Raw genomic sequence first — 27210 nt, 5'->3', positions numbered from 1 at the left:
AAACCAATTCATGAAGACTTTATTGATTTTTTTTTAGCAGAATATTTTCAACTGATTCAATTTAAAACATTGTAGATTTTTGTTCATCTCATGTAACTAGTGGAATGTTTTGAATCTCCTGAACTAAGACCATTTTATGAGTACAGGAGAAATTTTTGAAATTGATGTATTGAGTACCATGGTTTCTTCCACAGTGTTATAACTGTTTGATCCGATGGAGCACTCTGAGCAGTGCCATTATTGATGACTGCAAATGTAGGTGGGTTAATGTCCTGTCTAAAGCTGTGATCTGCCATCAGGGAAAGAAGATGGTGGAAAGGAAGTTGTGAGGGAGATTCAGGTCATTAAAAAATATGAATACTTTCTAACTTGACCCAAAATGACACGACAGACAAACATAATGGGCTTATTAACATCACTATGATCGAGAAAATAATAATCCTGCTGAAACGGTTTTGTATGAAGATAATCCAGTACATTTACCCCTTTAATTTTTCTTTGTTCCAGAGAATTTGTGGTCGAATTATCTGACTAAAGGTGTGATTGTGGAGCATAGTGCACTGCCTTCTGTCCCCGTCACCTCCAGGAAAGTTGACTTGGAGCAACCTTATGTTTTCACTGACATTACATCATTTTTCACACTGCTGGTCGGCATCTACTTCCCTTCAGTAACAGGTAAGAAGTATTTTTATGCGGAGATCGTGTAAATGGACTGAGGTCCGATTCTGTTTGGGTTGAACTTACACCAAAGACATGGTTCTGATATATTTTTTAATCATCTTTAGCCACAGGTGAAGTGTTAAAAGACTGGAAGGTGGCTAATATTGTGATGGTTATTCACTTATGGTTTCATTGTACTTACATATTCTATGATTCGCCAGGATACAAAGTTTTTCACTGTATCTCATTACATGTGATAATAATGGAAAAAAGCCTGGGAACTACAGACCTGTGAGCCTTACATCAGTGGTTGGTAAGTTATTGGAGGGGATTCTGAGGGACAGGATCTATCAGTATTTGGAAAGGCGAGGAATGGTTAGGGTAATCAGCATGGCTTTGTTTGTGGGAAATCATGTCTTGCCAATTTGATTGAATATTTTCGGAAATGGTGACCAAGACGATTGATAATGGCAAAGCTGTACATATTGTCCACATGGTCTTTAGAAAACATGTTGTAAAGGTAGGCTGGTCTGGAAGGTTAGATCTGGATGAGAGCCCAGGCAAACTGGGATGCAAAAATTGGCTTGAAGGTTGGAAAGAGAAGGTGGTGGTAGAGAATTTTTTTTAGACTGGAGGCCTATAACAATAACAATTTTGCAGATGGCTTTAAATTTGGTGATATGGTGGACAGTGCAAAAGGTTATCAAGGATTACATCGACTCAGCAAATATGCAAGGAAAATTAGATAGAGATTAATTCAGAAAAATACATTTGGTTTGATAAGCCAGTTGAAAACATCTGCAACAAATGGTAGTGCACAGGGGAGAATTGATGAACAGAAAGATCTATTAGTGCAGATATATAGTATGCATGAAAGTAGCAACACAGATGGACAGGGTGGTGAAGAAGATGTTTGGTGTGCTTGCCTTCATTGGTGGGGATGTTGAGTACAGGAATCGGGACGTGATCTTACAGCTGTACAAGATGTTGGTAAAACCACATTTTGAGTACTGTGTACACTTCTAGTCAACCTACTATTGGAGCAGAATAATGATAGGGTGCAAAAAATATTTAAAGGATGTTACTTGATCTGTAGGGTTTGAGTTATAAGGAGACATTGGAAAAGCTGAGTCTCTTTTCCATGGGTAGGAGGCTGCAAGGTGACTTGATAAATGTATACAAAATCAGGATGGGCTTAGATAAGGGGAATAGCCACAGTTTTTTTCTCTGGTCAGGGGAGTCTAAAACTCGAGGGCATTGATTTAAGGTGAGAGGGGAAAGATATAAAACAGACCAATTTTTTTCACACAGAGGGCGAATGTTTACATGGAATGAGCTGTCAGAACAAGTGATCAATGCGGGTACAATTAAATATTTAAAAAAACAGAGAGGTACATGGATAAGAAAGATTAAGGTGGCACAGTAGCCTTATAGCGCAGAGACCCAGGTTCGATTCTGACTATGGGTGCTGTTTGTATGGAATTTGCACATGGATTTTCTCCGGGTGTTCATGTTTTGATACGATACGATATGATCATTCTAAAGATGTGCAGTTAATAGAAGCAAAAACTAAAATCTTAGTTGAAGGTGCTACTTTTCACCACTTAAAATCTATTCTACCTACTTTGCAAATAATAGTTGTTCATAATCGTGTTGCTGCCAATCTTTAAACCATTTTATCAGTTGCAATTAATCAGAGATCCGAAGTGACCTTTCCCAATAAATTATTGGCTGTCTATCACCTATCAATAACTAAAGGCAATTTAACAAAATCCACAATAAGTTTATAGACTATCAATATAAGCTAATGTTTTATCTCAATGTCACAAGCATTATTCTAAAAATGAACTGTCAAATGTGTTAGTTAAGTTTAGTTTGGTTTAGAGATACAGCGCGGAAACAGGCCCTTTGGCCCACTGAGTCTGCGCAAACCAGGGATCCCTGCACATTAACACTATCCTACACACACTTGGGACAATTTGCAATTTTACCAAGCCAAGAGCATGTACCAACTCCGTACAAACAGCATCCACAGTCAGAATCAAACCCGGGTCTCTGGCGCTGTAAGGCAGCAACTCTACCACTGCGCCACCGTGCTGCCCTTATATGTTGTTCTTAGATTTTGTTTATAAAGTATTCTCTGCTGTGTTTTACGGGTTAGTGCAATTAATATCACTATTCAACATGTTAATTTTCGAATCAGATTTCTACTTGCAAGAAATTAACTACTTAAACTGCAATTTATTTTCAACAGACAATTTCAATTCTATTAAGTTGCCATCAAGCCTGGGAACAGCTGTAGTAACTACATTATGTTCAGACAACTTCTGACCCATGAAATTGCATTTTGGATCCACACTGATGCTTGAAATCATTCATCCTAACTCGTCTCCAAAAGATCTGAGGTTCAGTTTTACAGGTTATTGCTACACTCTCAAATATTATTGGCCAACCTTTCAGTCCCACATGCCTGTGCTGGCATTTTAGCATATTTCTCCAATGAACAATGAATAGATACTCCATTTCTACCTGCAGTTCAAGAAATGTTATCACTTCTTGTATTCATCCATAGTTGAATATTGCTATGAATTCTGCTTCACCCTTGCTTAGAATATATTTCTGATCACAACATGTGCTGCATAAAGCAAAGTGACTTATGATGCCTCGGGTATTTTTGCCAACTACTTTAAACCATGGCTGCTGGTTACTGACCGTTCTGCTAGTGGAATATTTCTATTTACTCCTGATAACATTTATCGGTTTTTGTTTCAGTCTCTATGAGAAGTTTGCCTTTTTTCATCAATATTTCTCCATTGTGGCCACTGACCCATGACAGTTACATTTTATTTGGTATCAACACCTCATCCAGACAATTATTTGGATGTGAATGGTCAACACAGTATCTGATTCATTAGAACATAATTGACGCTGATTCTTCATCATGCAATATGTCCACACGCCAATCAGCTTTCACATAGGAATGTTTGAATAACATTAAAAAAAAATAACACTGACAACTTTTGCCAGTCTTGGTCCTGAAATGTCCTTAATATTATAGAGCTTGTTCATAATTTCATATGTTCTAGGAGCAGAATAAAGCCATTTGACCCATCAAGTCTACTCCATCGTTCACTCATGGCTGATCTATCTTTCCCTCTCAACCCCACTTTCCTGCCTTCACCCCATGACCCCGGACACTCTAATGCCCCTGTCCCACTTAGAAAACCTGAACGGAAACCTCTGGAGACTTTGCGCCCCACCCAAGGTTTCCGTGCGGTTCCCAGAGGTTGCAGTTGGTTGCCGGAGGTTGCAGGTAGTGGAAGCAGGTAAGGAGATTGACAAAAACCTCCGGGAACCGCACGGAAACCTTGGGTGGGGCGCAAAGTCTCCAGAGGTTTCCGTTCAGGTTTCCTAAGTGGGACAGGGGCATTACTAATCAAGAATCTGTTAATCCCCGCCTTTAAAATATCTATTGACTTGGCCTCCACAACTGTCTGTGGCAATACATTGCACAGATTCACCACACTCTGACTAAAGACATTCCTTCTTATCTCCTTTCTAAAGGTACTCCATTTTATTCTGAGGCTATTGCCTCTGGTCATAAACACTCCCACTAGTGGAAACATCCTCTCCACATTCACCTATCCAGGCCTTTCAGGCCAGGTCATGTCATATATATGGGGTCATATTTTCATACTAATTGCATCCGCTGCAAATAAAACAAATACTTCGTTGACATTCAAATATAAAACCAAGAAAATTCTCTGCTGTGGGAGAATTTTTGAGAAGATTACAGTTTAATCTGAGCCCACCTGGTTGGTTAAAAGATTTTGAAGAATAGAGTCTGGGCCCATGTTAAATCTTCAAGCAATCTCTATGAAGGAAATCAACTGAACATTCACCACATTGCATTGGTTAAGGCTCACCATATGATGTACAGTATAACATCTAAACTTCAAATATCCTTAATTGATTGAAAAAGCAAAGACCAAGTGTTATAAAAGGCACTATGTAGGTGCAGCCTTTGTTTCTTTTCTAATGAGGAGAGAAAGAAAGTTAGTTATTTTTCACATATTATTACTAATTTAGATGAGGTCCAGGCAAAGTGAATGTTGAATGAGAAAAATGAGAGGATAGCCAACATATTAATTTTATGACAATATTTTTGAATTCATATGAAATTGTTATTTTTGAATTTACGTAGAATGTATCCCCTTCAATATGAAGAATGCCAGTCCTGTTGACTAAAGTGCAATCCCACATAGTTACTGCTACGGTTTAATTCTCAGCCACGAACAGCAAAGGTGAATTTCTTCCACTCCCATTCAGCATTGACAAAAAAGGACACTCTCTCCACAACTCAATGAAAGCCTGAAAACATCATCATAGAGATTTTAGTCAAAAGTGAAGGATTTTACTGATTATTTTCCATCTTTGTATGGCCTTCAAAATAGTAAGATGTAACAAGGTCACATGAGTAATATCAAACAAAATTTGACATAAGCGGTGTAAAATATTAAGATGGGTGACTAAAAGCTGAGTCAAAGAGATTTCAATGAGTTCTAAAGGAAGGGAGAGAGAATGGATTCAGAAAGAACTCAAGAGGTTTGGACAATGAATTCACAGCCTCCAACAGTGGAGTATGAAGGTCAAGCATGTGTAAGATACCAGATTTTGAAGTGTACAGAGATTTAATAGGAATACACAGCATGGAGAAAGTTATAAAGACAGCTTGGTCTCTTGTTAACCCTGCATTACTATAGCTTCGACATTGAGGAAAATAGCGGATGAACCTTGCATGCCTGACAAGCCAGTCAAAGTGAAGGATTTACTACGGTGGTTGGTATAATGGCACCACCTACTGAAGCACCAGAGACTTGCTGCACAAAGCAACAGTCCACACTCACAACCACGACCTTTGGTAGCTTTGATTAGTGGTCATTATCTGTGTAAAAGCAGATAGCAGAGAGCATATTGTGCTAACGTAGAGGGATGTTAAAGAAGAACGTCACAGTTGAGAAAGAGGAAAAATAATTTGGAACATGACAATGTATTACACAAGTCAATGGAATTTATGGTATGGTAAATCGTATCCACAATCCTGGAATGGTGGAGAATCAATGTTCATCTAAATTCACAGGTAATTGAGTAAATAGCACTAAAGACATTGGTTTCATAGGAAGGAGTCGTGCAGTGAAAATATTATTACCAATTTCACATCGACCTTGATAAAGAACATTATGAATAATATTGCACAGGATGAATTAATGAAGAACTCACAAATAAGAATTCGAATGATTTAAAACTTAGCAGAGATTATTCAGGGTCAAGGATCGCATCTTCGGAGAAAATGCTGTGATGGAACTAAAGTTTCTTAAGTACACACATTGTGATGTTACCTGAAACAATTAACAAATTAAATTAAAATAAAAAATAACCAATCACTTATCCATTACATTAGTTTAAAGGTTTAAAGATTCAAAGGTAAATGTTACTTTTACCAGCTGAGCAGTCACTGCACATGCAACAAAAACTAAAATTGACCTCAATCTCCTACGATCCCAATAAGATCAGTGGCTGCTGCGTACAGAACAAAAAACAATAAATATGCTCAAAAAACTGACTAATACTAAAGCCTCATTCACCAAAATGATTTGTAATTATTTTTGAAGGAGTTGGCACATTGCATGAAAAACAAACAATTATTATATGAAGGTATCATATTGCCTCGAGATCCCTTAAAACAGGAAGCCTGCTGAAATTACAGTAATGCGTAAATCCTAGTGCTGGAATGGGGGTGGTTTTAAATTCCAGAGTATCTACGATTGCAGTTAATTTCCAATACATTTTCTGATGTGGGACTGAAGGCATTCTAATTGCATTGTGTTCATTTAGCTGCAGGCTTCCATCAATTAGAAAACCAGCAGGCTAATGCACATTTATTAAGCATTCATTAATCATTTGGATAAGTAACCCAAGGTCACACCATTCAGTGGTTCACATTTATAACCATATAAACCTACATGTTTGTTCGCTCTAAACTTTAAGTGAGAATTAAACAATATGCAAAGTGATTTACAATGTAAAAGTTGGGAGTCCAATCGCCTCCAATTTGTGAATATATTTGTGCAGTTTAGCACAAAACTCCTTCATGCGTACCTCCATAAATGAGTCAAGAGGTAGTGGAGAGTGAGAGCAAAAGTGATGCTGAAGCCAAGGTTGGGTCTTCCATGACCATGTTGAATGATGCATGGGAACATAGAACATAGAACATAGAACAGTACAGCACATAATCAATATCTGCGCCACCACAGTCTGTGTAAAAAAAAATCTCCTTTAAACTTTGGTCCTCTCATCTGAATCCTGAGAAAAAGATTCTGATGATGCAGAGATCAACTCTTGAGGGATCTGTCTGCACATAATCCCATGCCTCACCCGTGTGTGGGGGCGGGGGGGGGGGGGGGGGGGGGGGGGGGGGGTTTCTCCAGCATTTTTGTCTACTCCCAACTTGGGATGATTTGGAAGTAATTTTGTCACAACATTTTTCTGGTAAGAAGTGAAATTATCAGGCTTATTGGAAGCGGAAAAAGGTGATATTTTGTAAATATTAGATTTTAAGGCAAAGCACCCTCACATTTCTTTAATGTATTGATACAATTGCCAGCTACGCCCACAGGTCCCACAAGGTCCAATATTTAAACACAGTCACTTGGTTCCATGTTCAAGAAAGTGATGCTCCAAATTGAAGAAGGGTCTCGACCCGAAACGTTCCCTATTTCCTTCGTTCCATAGATGCTGCCTCACCCGTTGAGTTTCTCCAGCATTTTTGTCTACCCCCAACTTGGGATGATTTGGAAGTAATTTTGTCACAACATTTTTCTGGTAAGAAGTGAAATTATCAGGCTTATTGGAATCGGAAAAAGGTGATATTTTGTAAATATTAGATTTTAAGGCAAAGCACCCTCACATTTCTTTAATAAAATCACATTGAAGTAATAGGCAATTAAATTGTTATTGGAGTGAGTGTGAAATTGTTGCTCTGTAAATTGTTTATAGCCAGTAATTTACTATGTGTTTTCATGGTCATTAGGCACATCACTTCAACATGGAAATGCCCTTAACCTTCAATATTGCCCTCAGAAAGAACTCTCAAAAAAGTGTTAGTAAGAATCTCTAAAGTTTTCAATTGGAAGGTTGTATCCACAATTTCACAAAACTTGTGGATACAAGGAACTGTAGGTGCTGGTTTACAAATAAAAGACACAACATGTTAGAATAGCTCAATGGGTCAGGCAGCATCCCTGCCAAACACGGATAGGTGACATTTCAAGTTGGGACCATTCTTCAGCACTTTCTACCTTTTTCCACAAAAGTTGTGATGAGTTATCAGGAGCTTTCCTCATTTTATTGTGTTAATTAGAAAGACCTATTGACATTTGCTATTGTTTTTTTACAATGCGCTAAATAAGTTTACTGAGTGAAACCTGCTGTTTAGTGAGATCACTAACTGGGAAACAAATCAGGTTAGTAATTCTTTCTAGCCGCCTGTTATTCAAAGATGCAAATATATTTCAGATATCCTGTTCAGATCTCAAGAGAATGCTGTATTTACACCAGTGTCCATCTGCCTTGAGGTTATCTATTGGGCTGTATGACCATTCTTAAAACGTAATTTAACCAATTCATCTCAGAAGTAGTTAGAACCACTTTATTCTTAATTTTAACCAAAACAGTTTGAATTATAGTAACTGTTTTTATTCATCTCTGTTTATACAACAAGGATCTCCTTAACTGTGGTGATAAATTAGTAATCAGTCAATTTATGGAAAGCTTTGTGTAAATGGAGTTTTATTTTTAAACACTTTTTATATTGCTCGATTTTTCTTCCTTTAGTAATATTCCACTCAATGGAGAGTTTGTTAATACAGCCTCCAAGCTAATTAGAACTTGAAGAACTTTGGTTTTATACACAAGGCTCGTGTCACTGGCATTGTGTAATCCCTGTAACCTATTCTTATTTCTTTTAGGAATCATGGCTGGTTCAAATCGTTCTGGAGATCTTAGGGATGCCCAGAGGTCTATTCCAATTGGTACCATCATGGCGATTGCAACAACTTCTGCAGTCTGTATCCTTTTCTCTCTTACAGTTTAAAGTAGCCAACCTGCTCCTTATTATTTGATCATCTTTACTGCTGCAAAGTGGAGAACATTAAATTTATCTCACGTGGTTATTAATCATAATTGCTGACAAGCCAAAAAAATAATAAAAAGCGTGGCTGGAGGCTGTTTAATGCTGCTAACATTAAATAAAATTAGTGGGATATACAGTATGAGAAAATACATCAGAAACACTTCATTTCACTCACTCAATATAAAACCTAAACTTTCTTCTGCTGCTCTCTGATAAGCAGAATAGAAGTATTTGAAATATCTGTGAATGCTAATGATCTTTCATTAAAATGAATAGGTCTCCAAAATGGAAATACAAAGGACTGCAGATGCTAGAATTTTGAGAAAAAAAAACACAAAGTGCTGAAGGACCTCAGCGGGTCAGGCAGCATCTGTGAAAACAAGAATTCTGGTCAGTCCCTTTCTGCAGATTGATGGCATTTCTCACCAAAATGGCTTTGGACCACCAATACACTTCTCCACAACCTCGTGTAGAAATGCTGCAAATTGCTGGCTACAGTGGTGCAAATATTACTGTTAATGGTGTGTGAAAGCGAAAGATCACATTAATGGATATGTTGGGAGGTCATGTAATTGCATTATATGTGAGCTTACAGTTAAGCAAAACTGACAAAAAAACAAAGGCAGAAAATAATGTCTTTCCAATGATCAGTTTACAGGTAGATTTCCAGGGGAGAATGCTGTTAAATCCTACAAGATCTCTTGTGTAAAGAAAGTGACTGACTAGATTCATTAGTTCAGCTGAAACCAGGAACCCCTGAAGTGCGAAGTTCTATTATCCATATTTTATAACAGATGGAGAGCTTTGCAGTCGGCAGTGAAGCCAGATCTGCATCGAGTCTGCATAGAATCTGCATCAGTCTGAAGACGGGTCTAGACCCAAAACGTCACCCTGTTCCGTATTTATTTATGCCTGCAATATTCTGTTGTGCTGAAGCAAAGCATGAATTTCATTGTCCTATCTGGGACACATGACTATAAACTCTCTTGAATCTTGAATCTTGAATCTTGAACCCATTCCTTCTCTCCAGAGATGCTGCCTGCCTGTCCCGCCGAGTTACTCCAGCATTTTGTGTCCATCTGCATAGATCACTTCAGCTCTGCTCTAGGATAATGGATTTGCTCTAGGGAATACATGAGTGCTTTGCATTTTATGACTGGACAACAGGTACAGCAGTGGTATAGCAGCTGCTGATATCAAAAGGCCAAATGGAATCAGTACACTTTCCACAGCAATGTGACCTCAGCTTCACAGGTTGCCAACAGCAGGTGCCTTTCCTGAGTTCACAAATTAGATGTAAAAAATATTTTAAAACTTTGCAAAAACTAGTAAAATAATGGGAACACCTGGTATTACCTAATAGAAGGCACAATATGTGTGGCCGCAGGATGATTCGTGGTCACATTATTTTCAACTGGTAAAATGATAAAATAAAAAGGATGATCCTGATTGTCACTCTGTAGCAGAAACTCCATTCATACTGTAAGCTGCATTTGTATGGGAAAGTTAAGAGACCCTTTTGGAGGGAGAAAGAAAGAGACACGTTATTATCATTATCAGTAGTTCTGGCACCAAAGTGCATCATTAACATTAATACAATACATCTTAACCCTTCCACTGCCTCATGTTTGGCTGTGAAACTGTTTCTGCGTTAATCACTGGATATCACTTGATATAACGCCGCCATTAAATATAATTGACATCTGTCACTCCTCCACCCAGGTTGTAAGTTTCGTCAAAAAGAAAAAAAGAAATGCATGCAAGGTTAAAAAAGATAAAATCACACGGGGCCTTTGAGGAATTCAAACTAACAGGAAAGATCTCAAGTGAGCAAAGGGAAGGGTCAAAAGAAGCCACTAAATGTCAGATACACGAAAACCCGTCTTTTCACTTGTACATTAAAAACGAGAGGGGAATCTGGTTGAAGGTAGAATAAAGGATGAACAACAAAATAGAATAAAGGTAAAATCAAGAAAGAAGGAGGGAATGTATCCTTTGAGTCAGAGAATGTAGGTGAGGTAAAAAAAACAAGTACCCTTTTCCCCAATTCACCAAGGAGAAGGACATGGAGGATAGTGACATTAGCGTGGAGTGTTCTAATATAGTTTGGGCAGTTCGAGATCAAGAAGGAGTTGGTCTTGAGTATCTTTAAGAACATTACGGCAATTAAATCCCAAGGGCCTGATAGGGTCTAACGATAGTTATGAATAAGGACTTTGGGGAAAGACGAGGTAAGAAAGATTACAGCATTATTTGGCACGAGCTAGGGAGAGTAAATTGGGAGCAGTTGTTATAGTGTAAATCCACATTTGAAAATTTGGAGCCACTTAAAGGCTAACTGATTCGAGTACAAGACCGTCATGTTCCAATAAGAGAAGGGAAAAGGATGGCAAAGTAAGAGAACCTTGGATGAAGAAAGAGGATGCAAATTTAGTCAAAAAGAAAAAGGAACCATATGTAAGGTTAAGAAGGATGAAATCAGACATGGGTTTTAAGGAATATAAAGCTAGCAGGAAAGAACTCAAGCGGGCAATGAAAAGGACTAAAAGGAGCAATGAAATGCCATTGGCAAGTCGGATTAAAGAAAATCCCAAGGCTTTTTATACATACATTTAAAGCAGGAGGGTAACGAGGCAGAAGGGATGATCACTCAAAAATAAAGGAGGGGTATTATACTTGAGTTATAGGATGCAGGTGAGGTAATAAATGAGTACTTTGCACCTGTATTTACTGAGAGGAAGGACATGGAGCTCAGTGAGCTTTGTGTGGGGAATGCTAATACGCTAGGACAGATTGAGATCATGACAGAGGTGGTTTTTGGACTCTTGAAGAGCATTTAGGTAGATAAATTCTCAGGGCCTGACCGGGTCTATCCCAAGTAATTGAGAGAGGCAAAGGAGGAGATTTTAGCGGCCATGACAAAGATCTTTGCATTGTCTCTCGCCGCAGGCAAAGTCCCAGAGGTCAGACAGTAGCCAATGTTGTCCATTGAATTAATAAGGGAAGTAGATATAATTCATAGAACATAGAACAGTACAATACAGGAACAGGCCCTTCAGCCCACAGTTTGTGCTGAATATAATGCCCAGCTGAAATGATCTCATCAGCCTGCACAGATGAATATCCAAGGGCTGATCTGATATATCCGAGGACACTGTGGGAAGCTGCAGGCGCCTGGCTAAGATTCATGAGTCATCATTAAATACAGCTGAGGTGCGGAATACCGGAGGGTGGTAAATGTTGTGCTTCTATTTAAGAAGGGCTGCAAGGAAAAGCCTGGGAACCATAGGCCAGTGAGTTTAACTAACTATGGTCAAAATGTAACCAGAGAGTATTCTGAGGGCTAAGGTATGTACACATTTAGATGGACTAGGGCTGATTAGGGAGAGTCAGCATAGTTTTGAATGTGGGAGATTGTGTCTCACGAATCTGTATTTTGAAGATGTAACCAAGAAAGGTTGATGAGGGCAGCTCTGGAAGGTGAGATCACATGAGATCCAAGGAGAGCCAGGTGACTGGATAGAAAATTGCTTTATGAAAGGAAGCAGAGGGTGATAGTGGAAGGTTGTTTTTCAAACTAGAGGCCTGTGACTAGTGGGCCTCAGGGTTCGGTGCTGGGACTATTGCTGTTTGTCATCTATATCAATGATTTGGATGTGAACGTACAAGGCATGATTAGTACGTTTGCAGATGACACTAAAGTGGGTGGCATTGTAGATAGTGAAGATGGTTGTTCAAAACTGAAGCAGGATTGTGATTGGTTGGGCAGGTGGTCTGAGGAATGGATGATGGAGTTTAATACAGAGGAGTGTGAGTTGTTGCATTTTGGGAAGTCTAACCAGGGCAGAACCTAAACAGTGCATGGCAGGGCTCTGGGGAGTGTTGTAAAAACAGAGTGCCGGAACAATGTTCCTTGAAAGTGGCACATTGGCCTTCATCAGTCAGAGAATATAATTTGGGAGGTCAGATTACAGTTGTACAGGACATTGGTGAGACCAAATTTAGAGTATTGTTTTCAGTTTTGTATAGGAAAGATGTTTTTAATTTGGAAATTAGTTGAATTAGGGGAAATTAGTTGAGCTAGGCATCATGTTTGGCACAGGCATAGCGGGCTGAAGGGCCTCTTTCAGTGTCGTACTGTTCTGTGTTCTATGCTCCAACTGACCAGGCTGGCATTTGTCAGTTTTTTCACTGAGTCCTTGCTGCGGGAAGACCACAGGATTAATAAGAACAAATGACAAGCTGAGAGAAGTAAAATAGAAAAAAATTAGATTAAAAAGATCTGGAAATAGGCTTGAGTTGTAATGTATTTAACAGCAAATCCTTTCACATGAATTCCCATATAAATTAAAAATCTGATAAATTTGATGTAAATCCTGTATTGTCCACCAGTACTTCCACTCTAGTCAGCTTTATAATTGCTTGAGTATTATTATGTTCACAAGGAATTATTCTGCCTAGTTCTGAGCAATGTTTACATGCTCATCTATTCTGGGCAAATGGATGGCAGAACATCTGTATAATGCAATCGCGTTAGATTTTAATTATTAATGAGGACCAGCTGAATGGTATCCCTGAGATCTAACTGTAACATAAATGTAAATGATCAGGCACGTCAGGTACCAGACTTGTAAAGCTGGTGCTTCGGTGGACAATGTTCCACCTCACTTATACTTATTTTACTGTTCATAAAATGGAACAAAAGCATTTGGATTGCAATGGAGTTATATTTATCATCACTGCTGTAAGTAGAAAAATAAAATACACATAAAAACATTGCTTTTGCTCCAATCAAGGGCCTAGGTTCTTCACCCTTTGATCCCTGAGGAATGAAGTGTTTGTTTTTGCGATAATTCCCTGCATTCACATGGTTTCGATCCTTCATAATCCATCACAGATGTATCCACTATTATTCTCTTTGGTGCATGTATAGAAGGTGTGGTGCTCCGAGACAAGTAAGTACATTTCATTCACCATTGGTAAAACATGTAATGAAGGAACAGTAACTCAATTCCAAGTATCTTCAGTATCTAAGGCTGAGCCAGTTCAAGAAGGTGACTTAGTCCCACCTTCGCAGGCGGTTAGAGGCAAGCCAGAAATACCAACCTTGTCACTTCCCATTAATAAATTAAAAGGACCTTTCCCCTTCACTTTCTCATTCCTATGTCATTCCTTCTTACTTCCTTAACACACATGATTAAGGATCAAGGTGGAATCACACTTAGCAGGTGCAGACCCCTGCTGTGTGAATTAGTCAAATCACAGGTTGGGTGGAGGTTACAACAGGCCTCAATATGCATGAGAAGGAGAGGCAAAAATAAGATTAGTTAATTGACTCCCAATGCTTGTTTGAGATTTTTTTTCTGGAATTTATAGCCTTTTGCGAATATGAGAGCTTTTATAGAGAGTTAATCCCATTCCCTGGTCTTTCCCAATCTTTTACAAATAGTTTATTTTCACATATTTATTCAATTCCTCTTTGAATCTGTTCGATTTTTAAATCTGTGCTCTTACCAATTCAGATAATGCATTTCAGAATGTATAGCTATCAAAGAAGGACAAAATTAGGCTGAACTGTTGGCCATTACAAATCCACAGAACTGTCGATCAACGATTACCTTATGAGTTTACACATCAGAGACAAGTCATAGTCATAGTCATACAGCAAGGAAACCGTCCCTTCAGCCCAACTTGTCTATGTCAACCAAGATGCCCGATCTATGCGAGTCCGACATGCCCACATTTGGCCCACATCCCCCTAAAAACTTTTTATCCATGTACCTGTCCTAAAATATTAAATCTCACCCCCTCACTTTAAACCTAGGCCTTCAAGTTCTTGATTTCCCTACTCTGGGTAAAAGATACTGTGCATTCACCCCATCAATTTCCTTCATGACCGTATACACCTCTAGAAGATCACCCCTCAGCCTCCTGCGCTCTAAGTAATAAAGATCTAGCTTGCTTTTACAAAATGTAACACCTTGCACTTATCTGCTTTAAAATCCATCAACTATTTGTCCGTCTACTTGCCCAATGATCGGGATCCTGCTATTATATTTGACATCCATTTTCGCTATCAACAATACCACCCACTTTATTGTCATCTGCAATCTTACTAATCATACCTTGTACATTCTCATCTAAATCATTGATAGAAACCAAAAACAGTAAAGACCCATGCACCAAATCCTGAGACACCGCACTTATCATAGGCGTTCAATCTAAAAAGCCACGCCTGCACGATTATCCTCGGCTTCCTTCCATAAAGCCAATTACTGTATCTTTCCAGTCGGCTAACTCTCCCTGGATCCCATGTGACCTAAACTTCCAAAGCAGCCTCCCATGCGAAACTGTATCAAATGCCTTGCTGAAGTCCGCATACGACAACGCCTACAGCTTTGCTCTCGTCAACCTTTTCGATTACTTCATGATTTCCCACATGTAAAACCATGCAGACTATTCTTAACCAGCCATTGCTTATCTAAATGCATATATCTCTTATCCCTCAGAATCCTCTCCAGTAACCTACCAACCACAGATCTAGCCCAAGATCTACCTACCTCACTGGTTTATCATTCACAGGATTTTCCTTGCAGCCCTTCTTAAATAGAGGCACAGCATTAGCCACCCTCCATTCTTCCAACACCTCGCCCCTGTCTTATTATGAGTCATACATCTCAGGCAGGCCCCTGCAAATTCTTTTCCAGCCTCTCTCAATGTCCTTGGTTATATCTGATCAGGCCCACAAGATTTATCTACCTTGTTCCACAGAATAAGAACATTTGGAGTGGTTATGAAGTGTGTTTAGTGAACCCAATAAAACTCATTCTTGGCATCATAGAAACAACTTTGAGTTTTGTGCCCAAATATAGTTTACCAGAGAAGCTAGTGATGGGGGACCTCACTGAAATTATGCATGTTGCAGGTGTTCCCCAGGTTACCAACGCTTGACTTATAGACACACCTACATATGAATCAGTTCCCATAATATTAAATTCAAAAGTCCAACATACATACGGGGCGGCACAGTGATGAAGCAGTAGAGTTGCTGCCTCACAACACTAGAGAACCAGGTTTGATCCTCTGTACTGTGGCATCGGAGATGATGCCGAGTTTCGCAATGACCACAACATACTCGCAGTATGGTTAATTCACTTGATTTTACAGTGGTAGGAAAGCCCAGGACCGCCCGGGAGCATTGTCCATTACTGACAGAGCGTATGTGCGTTGACACTGATAATCTCGGGCTAGCCGTGGCAGCTTAGAGGGAGGAGATATGGCGATCTCAGGCTTCTTCCTGCAGTTCACCCCTACCTTCAGACTCAGCTGGATAATTATTAGATGGTGTTGAAAGTGTTTCCTCTCTCTTAATGCTGAAAAATGCTACTGAAGCAGCTATCCTTTTGTGATGGCCCAATACATTTATCTGAATTTACTTGATTTGCTAATTCAATTTCACAATTCACCTTGACCAGAAATTCAAAGCAGATCATGAGTTACCTGATCCAATGAGCTAATGGACCTTTTTTTTAACAATCTTTTATTCTATTTTCCAATAAAGATCCAACAACTATTTAATGTAATAGTCCAAACATGAGTTAAAATCACTCAGACTTCTCAGGAACTAAAACAAACAATCTTTTAAAAATCTCTGATGCCTCAATTCAGTGAAATTTTGTGCACATTTAGGTAACATTTCCATATTAAAAACAGTTTGTGTTGTCTCTCTGTAGATTTTTCTCTGAGAGATCCAATTCAACTTCCCAAAAATGTGCAGGTTTTGTAGGTTGATTGTCCATTGTAAGTTGCCCCTGGTGTGAAGGTGAGTGGTAAAATCTAAGGGAGAGTTAATGGGAATATGAAGGAAATAAAGTGGGTTGGGGTGGATTCTGTGTGTTTGAGGTCAGAGCAGTCTCAATGTGCTGAAGGGGTTATTTCCATACCTTATCTCTGATTGTACTTCAATTCATCCCTGTTACAGCCAATTACAGCATTTATGGAAACTGACCTATTTTATCTCCATTCTCTCCGTAGCGTCCAATGTATAATGTTGGGTGAAGACCACAAATTGTCCTTTTGTTATTGTACTTTCCGAGTGCATTAAAAACACTACAGATGGGATACTTGTAGTTCATATGCAGGTCAACCTCTGTGCTTGCCAACTGCATTAAACACATTAAGAAGAAGTTACTCATCACATCTTTGTTCATCCATTTAGAAAGAAGTTGCCATTCTAAATACAGAATCAACCATTTTGTCCAAAGTACACTGCCCTGAATGAAACAGGAATTTCATGAACCTGGCCATTCAGCCCACCCAGACAGCATTGGGATTTATCCTGCATACTAGCAATAATTCTAATGCCATGTCACTTAATTCCCATTTTCCTGTCACTTGGCCCATTGATAAATACTAACATGATCTCTGACGAGGCATGCACTAGCTATGTAACACAGTTCTTTGTTTCCCAATATGCCTTACCAGCATTATATGTAAAGGACAAGAAACATAGAAACATAGAAATATAGAAAATAGGTGCAGGAGTGACCATTCGGTCATTCAATATGATCATGGCCGATCATCCAAAATCAGACCCCGTTCTAGCTTTTCCCCCATATCCCTTGATTCCCTTATCCCTAAGAGCTAAATCTAACTCTAAGAATTGGGAGTTAAATCCTTGCTTAATTTATTATTGCTTGTGAATTGAAACTCACTAAATCTCTATCTCTGTGCCCTATTATTAATCATTTATGCATTACCATCACCATGTTTTACTAAACTTCAAAGGTACGTCTTTGGTTGTTAAGCACTTTCTGATATTGCTAAAGTGATGTGAATGGCACTATATTAATGCAAATCATTTCCTCCTAATTCTATTTCCTGAAATACATTAATGAAATTCCCTCTTGGCCATCAGGTTTTACTGGTGTCATGCTCAGGTTTACTTTGCAACCCAATTGTTTAGTGCTGGGGTTCATCTTCATAGCTCTCAAGAACCTGAATTTCACTTTGGTAAATTGGTGTCGGGAAGAGGCCAGAGTGTGTGCCCTATCCATTGAAATTCACCTTCCCCCTGCACATACTTCATATTGATGCTAGAGCTGGCCACAGATTTAAAACTTAATTTGTCCAATACAATGGTCAATCCTGATTTGGAAGGATTGGAGTGGTTTTTGATGGATGATTGCCATTGACCAGACAGGTGCTCAGCATTCTTTTAGGAATGTTTCTATTCTTGAATTCCCAAAGCATTTCCGCCTTCTATAAGACATCACAGTGGTCTGATGGAATATCCCATTTGACTGGATGTGCTAAGCTTCAGCAACACTTGAGATAAATGCTTTTCAAGAACAAGGCAGGTTACATGATTGATACACAATCTTCCATCTTAATTTGTACATCCGTTACAAGCATACGGAGGGCAGTCTCTGTACCATCCACAAAGCGCATTGGAGAAACTTACCAACATCCTCGGTCTGTGCCCTCTCCGACAGAAGCCAAGTTGTGCTAAAATCACTCCTCTTGTATTACGCTGCTAACCATGAGAGATCAAGGTGGGGAACAGGGCTTTGGGATGTGACTGGTCAAGCAATTACCTGCAAGTTCTAACTAATTGATTACACCACACACATTTCTGGATTTAGGGGCAAAATATCAATAATATAAAGGGAAAATGGTAAAGTGACATTAATGTACAAAATGTCTGAAATAAAACTTAAACTGCACTTTGTATTCAATGTTAATGGACTGTTTTAATTAAATGTTTTAACTAGTGTTGTACATTTCAAAGTAAATGTCATGATCAAATGGAATTGTGTTCGATTGTTTTGTAAAAATTAGTGGTTGATTTTGTAGATTTGGAGAGGGCGTGAATGGAAATCTTGTCATTGGAACGTTGTCCTGGCCAAATCCTTGGGTCATTGTGATTGGCTCATTCTTCTCAACATGTGGCGCTGGTCTTCAGAGCCTGACAGGCGCCCCTCGCCTCTTGCAGGCCATCTCTCGAGATGGGATTGTACCATTCCTACGGGTATGTTTTTTACTGCTTTTAGTTGTTGTCATTAGGAGATGGAGGACAACATTTGAGGTTACAAAACAACGGCTGTGTTCCATTTGGGTAGAAATGTATTTTGCACGCTGATGATTCCAACCAAATGATCTCCGTCGTGAGAAATTTGAGGTGATGGATGACAGGAACATATAAAAAGAGGAAAAATCACATACAACTTATATCATTATGGGACACATGCTAGAGCGACACAGTGGCAGCAGTAGAGATACTGCCTTCCAGTGCCACAGGCCTGGGTTCGATCCTGGCTATGGGTGCTTATCTGTACGGCATTTGTAAGTTCTCCTTGTGACCTGCGTGGGTTTTCTCCGAACACTTCTGTTTCCTCCCACACTTCAAAGACGTACAAGATTGTAGGTTAATTGACTTGGTATAAATGGTTAAAAAATTTGCCCTAGTGTAGGATAGTGTTAATATGCGGGGATCGCTGGTTGGTGTGGACTCAATGGAAGGAAGGGCCTATTTCCACGCTGTATATCTTCATCACTTTTCCCGTGTGAGGGCATGTGATGATATCATCTTTCACGCAACAAACATGTTGGAACATTACAGGGGAATCTGGTCCACTTCTTTCAGGTATTAGTTGGGGGATATTCCCAGAGCAACCTGGCCTATCTCCTGCAATGCCAAATGGGAAGGGTTGCAAAGGAAATAAAATGCTCAACCTTTACCTGCCCCACATTAAGGTTACTTCTCCATCACATTCCTAATGCCCAATAAATTATCCAGCCACTGATGAAGGATCTGCTTGACCTCACAATTCCACATGGACCCAGAAATCCCCCCCCGTCCATCACTAATGATCTTCTAGGCTCCAATTCCCCTTCCCCCTTCAACACCGAGCTTCCAATTGTTCTCAGCAATCTACGATACGATAAGATAAACTTTATTCATCCCCGGAGGGAAATTGGTCTGCCAACAGTCACAACACACAACAAGGTACATCTTCTTCTTACGTATTGTGTTCACAACCTAAAGTTGTAGGACAACTGGATCTATTTGATCCATTTGTTTGTGCACATCGGGTCGGTTGCATTAGTCGAAACAGGGTGGACCACGTGAAGGTTGCCATCTCCCACCCCAACAGGGTAATAGAAGATATAACTAAGGAAAATGTAGAGTTCCAGAATCTGGCCTTTTTTAAACCATTACTGGGCAAAGAACCTACATATAACTGCTCTCGGAGAATCCCAAATGCAACAAATAATAAAAAAGCAAATTACTGTAACTGCAGATGATGGCAATCTGAAATAAAAACACACCATACTGGACATACACAGCAGATCAGGCAACATCTGAGGGGAGAGAAACAGTTAAAGTTTCAGGTTAATAGCCTGCATCAAAAACTCCAATGAAAGATGATAAACTTGAAACATTATCTCTAATTTCTCTCTCCACAAATGCTGCCTGACCAACTGAGTGTTTTCAGCATTTTTAATCTTTTTATTAGAATAAAAAGGGCTCATTGTGGGAACAATAATTGAATGTGACAAAGTTATCAACAGCAGCCATTACATATCCTTTCTTACCCCAGGAGGTTTTTGGTCTCTTACTATTTTCGTGACTCCACTTCATCAAAATTTTACATTTCTGAATTGCGGAGACAGTTTCCCTTGAACTGTTGCTAACATGCGGCTCTTTAAGCCTTCGGCATAGGGTTCTTGGAAATGTGCATTACGGTGATACCGTGTGACACATGTCTCTGGAGAGAGATCCATTTGCTTTCACTAGTCACAGAAATCTCTCAGCTTCAAGAAGATTTTATTTAAAGTAGCAAACTAGCCTGGTTTTCATAAGAAAACAGTAGAAATGCATGTGTTAGCCTTGTCAATTGTGGATTTGGTATTAAACGTTTAGGGAAATGCAGGAGGTACCACTTGCAGTATTTGATGCCGTGGGAATGGAGAGGTTGGGTCACTGAAACCCAATGAAAACTTCTTCAGCTGCCCCCTTGCGATGGACCTGGCATATACCACAGCTTTCAACGCTCACAGTTAAATTATAATTGCCACCAATTTTTGATGTGGTTTTCAGCTTCAGTATGAAGAAGCGATACAGTAATCCTTGCCCGTTTGTTTCCCATCAGGTGGCATGGGATAAAACCCGTCACTTAACATTGATTAGCAGAGTTTTCATAAAATGTGTACAATTTGGTCTTTGTGTAATATTGTGAAATGTGGGATAGCAATCGAGAAACCTGCTTTACGTTATTCAATATTTATATTTCAATTGAAGCCAATAGGAAGATTTTACTTCAGGCCTCTGCCTATTCATTATCAACCACATTATATCTTCACAAAGTCAACATATTCTGTAAAGCTGTGTCAAACCAGCAGCTTTTAAATCAAAGTGACTGCAAATGTCAAGACATCAATAAACATAGGACTATCTTCCTTCATAACATTGAGGCTCATGGGAAAGTTATGCATTTGACAGGCACTGTTTTATTTCAAAATGTCCAACAGGCAAGAAACTATGAAACTTTCCTCCCACTCTCAAGCAATAATGCTGCATTAGGATGTGGGTTTTGTCACACCATGCAAATAATGATGGACAAATGATTGGAGCATTAGAGAAATCCTTCTGCTTTTTAATACCAAACTTCTTTAAAATGAATATGTAGGCTGTTCTGATAAACTGTAACCAAAATCTGTATGCACAGAATAATTTCATGGTTTGGCGGTCTGAAGAACGGCAACTGGGGTTTCCAACAGATCTTTATTCAAAAGTTCAATTTCCAGTATACAGGTTCTTTAGACACGTCTGCCCACAACGGTGGTCAGCGCTGAACAAACGCGCACAAGCAAAAACCGCGCAAAACAAGCGGCGCCTCCCGAGTCACGTGACCGCAACTTCCGAATGCCGGGTTCGATCTCTGCGTACGCCAGCAGGCGCTGCTACAGTGGTTTATAATTCACCATTCAGATGTTATGGACAGACAGTTACAAATTTTGAGTCAAATTATTAGGTATTCATGAATCTAACAAAAATGTACTTTTAACGGGATCTTGGGTCAGCAATAGAGCAACTGGAAATAGATAACTAATCAATTTCCTCTAAAAGGATTTTTTTCTTCCGATTGCTTTTAAATGTTGAGTTAATTTTAAAGCACTTACCATTTTGTGAATATGCGTCATTTTGCTCTCATTTTCTCACTTTGTCTATATTTATATTTATATTTCTCAGGTGTTTGGCCATGGAAAAGCAAACGGTGAACCCACCTGGGCCCTGCTACTGACAGCATGCATCTGTGAAACCGGAATTCTCATTGCCTCTCTAGATGAAGTAGCCCCCATCCTTTCCATGTACGTACACATATTAGACAATGCAAACCACCCTGCAAATCGAGGGTCAAATGTTACATTTTGCATTTTCAGTGGCGTTACATTTTCCAATGTTGACAAATTGGAAACTCATCTGTTTTTCTCAGCAGTACTTTTTTGTCTATTATTTTAATAATCATTTGGATTGTGTTGTTTATCAAAAAAATAAATGTGTACATTTTGCTCGGATTTATTAAAATGTCAGTCACTCTGTGATGTGTTCCTCAGTAAGTTCTGTTTTGTTTTGCCCTGGATATATTTTAGAAAGACATGAATGACATTTCCTACGAATAAATCCCTCTTCATGACCCCATGCTTCCCATCAATCATTTACAAGATGAGGTTCTGTGAAAGTGAGCCCGTGCTCCATCAACAGGTGATAGGGAGTTTTTGGATAGCAGTGCATTTCATCATCAAACCAAAAGCAGTAAATTTCTCCAACAGACCTTGGACATGAAATGGAGAATGCAGGGAAGGGAAAGACCAACTAGGCTATGCAGAGCAGGTCTGTAGCAGACATCCTACACTTGATACTTCATGAAGCAACAAAGCAACGTTGATCAATTTTGCATAAAATTGTGTTTCATTCTCAAAAGCAATTCATATTAATTCTAACAGACATACACTAATTTCCCAGAGATATATATTTTTTAGATTGTAACGTTCACTAACTGGAATCTCACAAATTCTTTGGTAACCAGTTCCAGCTGACAATTGACCCATGAAAATGCAAAACAAATCCAAACGCTAAGTTGACATATTTCTTACATAATTTCCTTTGCATAATGCTCTTTTGCATTCCCGTTTGGTAAAAATGAAATGTCACAGGATGTATTCTATTATCTCTCGGTGAGTTTAACCAGATGCAATCAGATCTCTTCGAAGAGAGTAGAAAGTGAAGTTTATGCATATCCTTGCTTACTGAAAATACTAAAGGCATTAGAGCTTCTTTAGACTTTGAGGTTAAACACAAACCTAATCCAGATTCATTTGTATGCATTCCTCTTACGTACAGCATGACAGGGAAACATGACTCGTTTATTGTCATTCAGTGCACAAATCTAATCTAATCTAATCTGAAGAAAAAAGCACTTGGGCAAAAAAATAGGAGGAAGAGCAAAGGGATTTGCAGTAAAGGCCCTATCTGCAGAGGCATGTACTGGGGCCAATTTTCCAACCTGGAGTTCAGTGAGGAACAGTATAAAAGATATCTCCACTAAAAAGTCCTTATGGAAGACCATCAAATGTTCCAACCATGACTGTAGCCTTAAGTCAGTCAAAGACCACAAACTAACTGTTGAAAACGTTACCTGGGAGTATAATGGGACTTCCATATCATATTTGCAAGTGTTAGATTGTGACTTCATCGTCACTTTCTTTTTATTCTTCTGCCTAGTCATCTGGCCAAGTTCGTAGCTAACTGAAATGTACAGGGATCATTTTTGGTGAGAGAAGGGACAGAGAAATCTCAAGAGTTGCATTCTTGCAGAATCGATACGTAAATCAGACCAGGTTTCAGGACAAAGTGTGAGATTTTAGTGGCTTTGGCTACACTGCCAACCACAGTCTCAGTCATAACCACTTCATTTATGATGAAAACCCTTTCCTCCATTCATCTGTCTCATGCCAAATAGCTGTTGCCAATTGCTGCAGTGAACCATTTTAACCGACAAAATAGAGAGAACTGAGTTGATGTCACCGTGTTTGGGCGATGCTACTGTTATGAAGGGTTAGCTGGATGGATGTCTGTGAAGGCAGTAAAACATGCAGCATGAGGAGAGGGACAGAACCTGGGAATGTAAGGTAGAACACAGGATTGGCATAGTCTGTTGGTTTGTGAATAATGGAGCCATGAGGCGCTGAGGCCAGCGGTGCAGTTATTGGGATTGAAGATGCATTTGCTGCTCTTGACACTTTGAATGGGATCATTAAATGTAACACTTGTGATTAACTGCTGTGGATATCTTCTATCATCCCTTCATTGTGTCTGACCATATCTCCTTATTTGCAGCTACAATCTCCATCTATAACTACATGACTAAGGCCGTAGAGTAATAGAGTCCTATATTACAAGTATGGTCTCCTTGGTCCACTGAATACCCAGCAACCACTAAGCACCCACATACACCAATCCCTCCAGTGCAGAGGCTTAAAAAACTCACATGTAGTGTCGCCCATCCTTGTCTCCCAAAGAAGGAGCTACGGTGAAAGCTCCAAACAGAAAGTATCTCCCTACAATATGAGCACTCATGCAACTGCACAGAATTAACATGCAACCCACTATTATTGAAAAACCATAATCATTTTTTGTAACTGTCTAATTTATCTTTTAAATGTAGATCCTATATCTCATCATTCCTGATTACTTCTGATTCTATTTTGTATTCTCTTAGCAAAAGATTCTAAAATACTTATGTTTGGAGGGTTTCTTCATCGTAATTCTTGTTAACCTTCAGTTTTTATCTGTTATGTTCTTATATCGTTTCACTCAGCAAAGCAACATTTATAAATTATCCGTGCACCTGTGTACGATTGTGAAATTACACTAAACACACGTGTATTCACCAACACTGAAGGATACAATCTAGTAATCCAAACCAGCACTCCATTTAGTGATGGAAGGATTATCTAATGATCCATGAATATTGGAAATAATTGGTATACACAGAAATAAATAAATCTTGCACAGAAAATAATCTGAAATAATTATAAGAAAATACTGGGAAAACCAGAGCAACTAGTGAGCACTAGAAAGGGAAACGTTAACGTTTGGGATGACCTGGAATATAGTAGCACCATAAATAAAGGTTTCAAATATTAATATCTTCGTACAGCCAAGCTTACAGTAAAAATGTATCATGCAGTTTGTTAGGGTTTGTTCTTTATTATCGTCAGATTTATCCTGCGTTCTTTAAACTAATCAAAGAAAAAACAGTACCTTTTCTATTGCATGACAAATTAAGTGATCTAAAATTACATTTCTTTCTTCTCAGGTTCTTCTTGATGTGTTATATGTTTGTGAACCTGGCTTGCGCTCTGCAGACTCTACTCCGAACTCCGAACTGGAGACCCCGATTCAAATATTACCACTGGTATGAAATGATTATGTAAAAATCATGATCTGGTTTCAAAGTCAACATAATCTATTAAATGATCATGTGCTGGGGAAAGTACAGCTGTCAGGGTTTATGGAGAGAAGGCAGGAGAATGGGGTTGTGAGAAAGATAGATCAGCAATGATTGAATGACAGAGTAGACTTGATGGACTGAATGGCCTAATTCTGCTCCTATCATTTATGAACTTATGAAAGCGTACTAACCTGATAAAGCAGGATAGGTCAACGCATATATTATACATGACCTCTTACTGCAGATTTCTGTTGTGCATGAAACCCAGGAATTGCACAAAGACATTTCCTCCACTTGCTGTGCAACACAAGGGTAAGAGGAGAAAGTCAAACAGGTCGCGGAGGGTGAAGAGGAGGGAGTTTGATGGAAAGATAGGGTTCCTCAAAAGGGGGCAGAATCAGGACCTTGGAATTCAGGTGTACACAAGGTATGGAGTGGCAAATGATTTGTGATTGAGGTTGGGAATATGGATCACAATATGAGTATGGAGGGTGGGGCAGGGGTTGTGATTGTGAATAAATTAGGATCTGCCAGTACAGGATGGAAGAAGATCTACAGAAATACAGAATTTTGATGGATTGTAGTTCAAGACTGCAGTGCACCAGACCAGATTTGTCTTTACATCCCAATGAAATAGATCACATATTGTGTAAAGGACTACCCCCATATGACTGGCCTGTGCCATTCATGTGCCATAGATGGTATTAAGCAGGAAGAACACCATTGGACACCATTGCACATGTGTTAGCACCTTCATGCAAAAGGGCGACACACGCACCTGAAAATTATACGGAGATCTTATGAAATGCACAGTATATATCTAAGCACTGCCAAGAAAATACCAATAATAAACAATGAGTTATTTATTTGAACATTCAGTTTTTTTTCTAATAGTGACAAAAGCATTTGAAAAATTATTCTTAAATAAAGCAGTGTTGCTTAATTGATTACAGTTGAATCAACATTTGATTTGTATGACAACAAATTATTTAAGGTAGGTTTAGTTGATAGCAAATAGTTTGAAGTACATTGCAGATGTTTTACAGATTGTAGCAGGTTCCTTAGAATGTGTTTAATTAACATAGTAGATAAATAAGTATAAATCAATAACTTCTGAGGATATTATCAAGATTTATAAGAATGAATCTCAGTAATGAAGAAAGATCATCTGACCCTTCCCATTTCCCTAATTAACATTCCTAGTCATTACAGAAGTGTAAATCACCAATGTTAGTTTTGGCATGAAAATCTTCCCCATTAATTTCCTGGGTAGTTCTGGCAACAAAATGCCAACTTCAGGAAACATAGAAACATAGAAAATAGGTGCAGGAGTTGGCCATTCGGCCCTTCGAACCAGCACCACCATTCAATATAATGATGGTTGATCACCAAAATCAGTTCCACATTCCTGCTTTCTCCCCATATCCCTTGATTCTGTTAGCCCCAAGAGCTTTATTTAACTGTCTCTTGAAAACATCTAGTGAATTGGCTTTCACTGCCTGTGGCAGAGAATTCCACAGATTCACAACTCTCTGGGTGAAAACAATTTTCCTCATCTCAGTCCTAAATGGTCTACCCCTTATTCTTAAAAAGTGAAATGGCTCTTATCATTAGATCCGTGTCTTACCTCTGCAAAACAAAACTAACTCTTAACTCCTTCTGTACTCAGAAGATCTCAGCTGTATGTTCACAATCAATTCTGTTCTTGCTTGTAATTAATTATGAATTACATACAAGGACATTTCTGCAACATCTTCCACATGTCTTTTTCATGCTTTACACCCAATTAAATACTTTCCAGTGATCACTAATATAATTCAAAAACGGACACAATTGTGG

General features: G+C 39.0%; 1 protein-coding gene across 2 annotated transcripts in view; it reads left to right on the top strand.

Moving 5' to 3' along the window:
- The window catches only part of LOC129707390 (solute carrier family 12 member 5-like), a 568649-nt gene that overhangs the window by 509097 nt on the left and 32342 nt on the right, over positions 1-27210 (top strand). For both annotated transcript variants that reach the window (XM_055652387.1, XM_055652388.1), the window contains exons 9-14: positions 508-675; positions 8688-8786; positions 13749-13806; positions 18707-18881; positions 22107-22225; positions 25237-25335. In XM_055652387.1, coding sequence (XP_055508362.1) covers positions 508-675; positions 8688-8786; positions 13749-13806; positions 18707-18881; positions 22107-22225; positions 25237-25335 — 718 coding nt within the window. The remainder of the gene's footprint in view (positions 1-507; positions 676-8687; positions 8787-13748; positions 13807-18706; positions 18882-22106; positions 22226-25236; positions 25336-27210) is intronic.

Source organism: Leucoraja erinacea, chromosome 21 (genome assembly GCF_028641065.1).
Source record: "Leucoraja erinacea ecotype New England chromosome 21, Leri_hhj_1, whole genome shotgun sequence".
Classification (NCBI taxonomy): domain Eukaryota; kingdom Metazoa; phylum Chordata; class Chondrichthyes; order Rajiformes; family Rajidae; genus Leucoraja; species Leucoraja erinaceus.
Note: the sequence above shows the minus strand (reverse complement) of the source record. Positions and strands in the feature narration are given on the sequence as shown.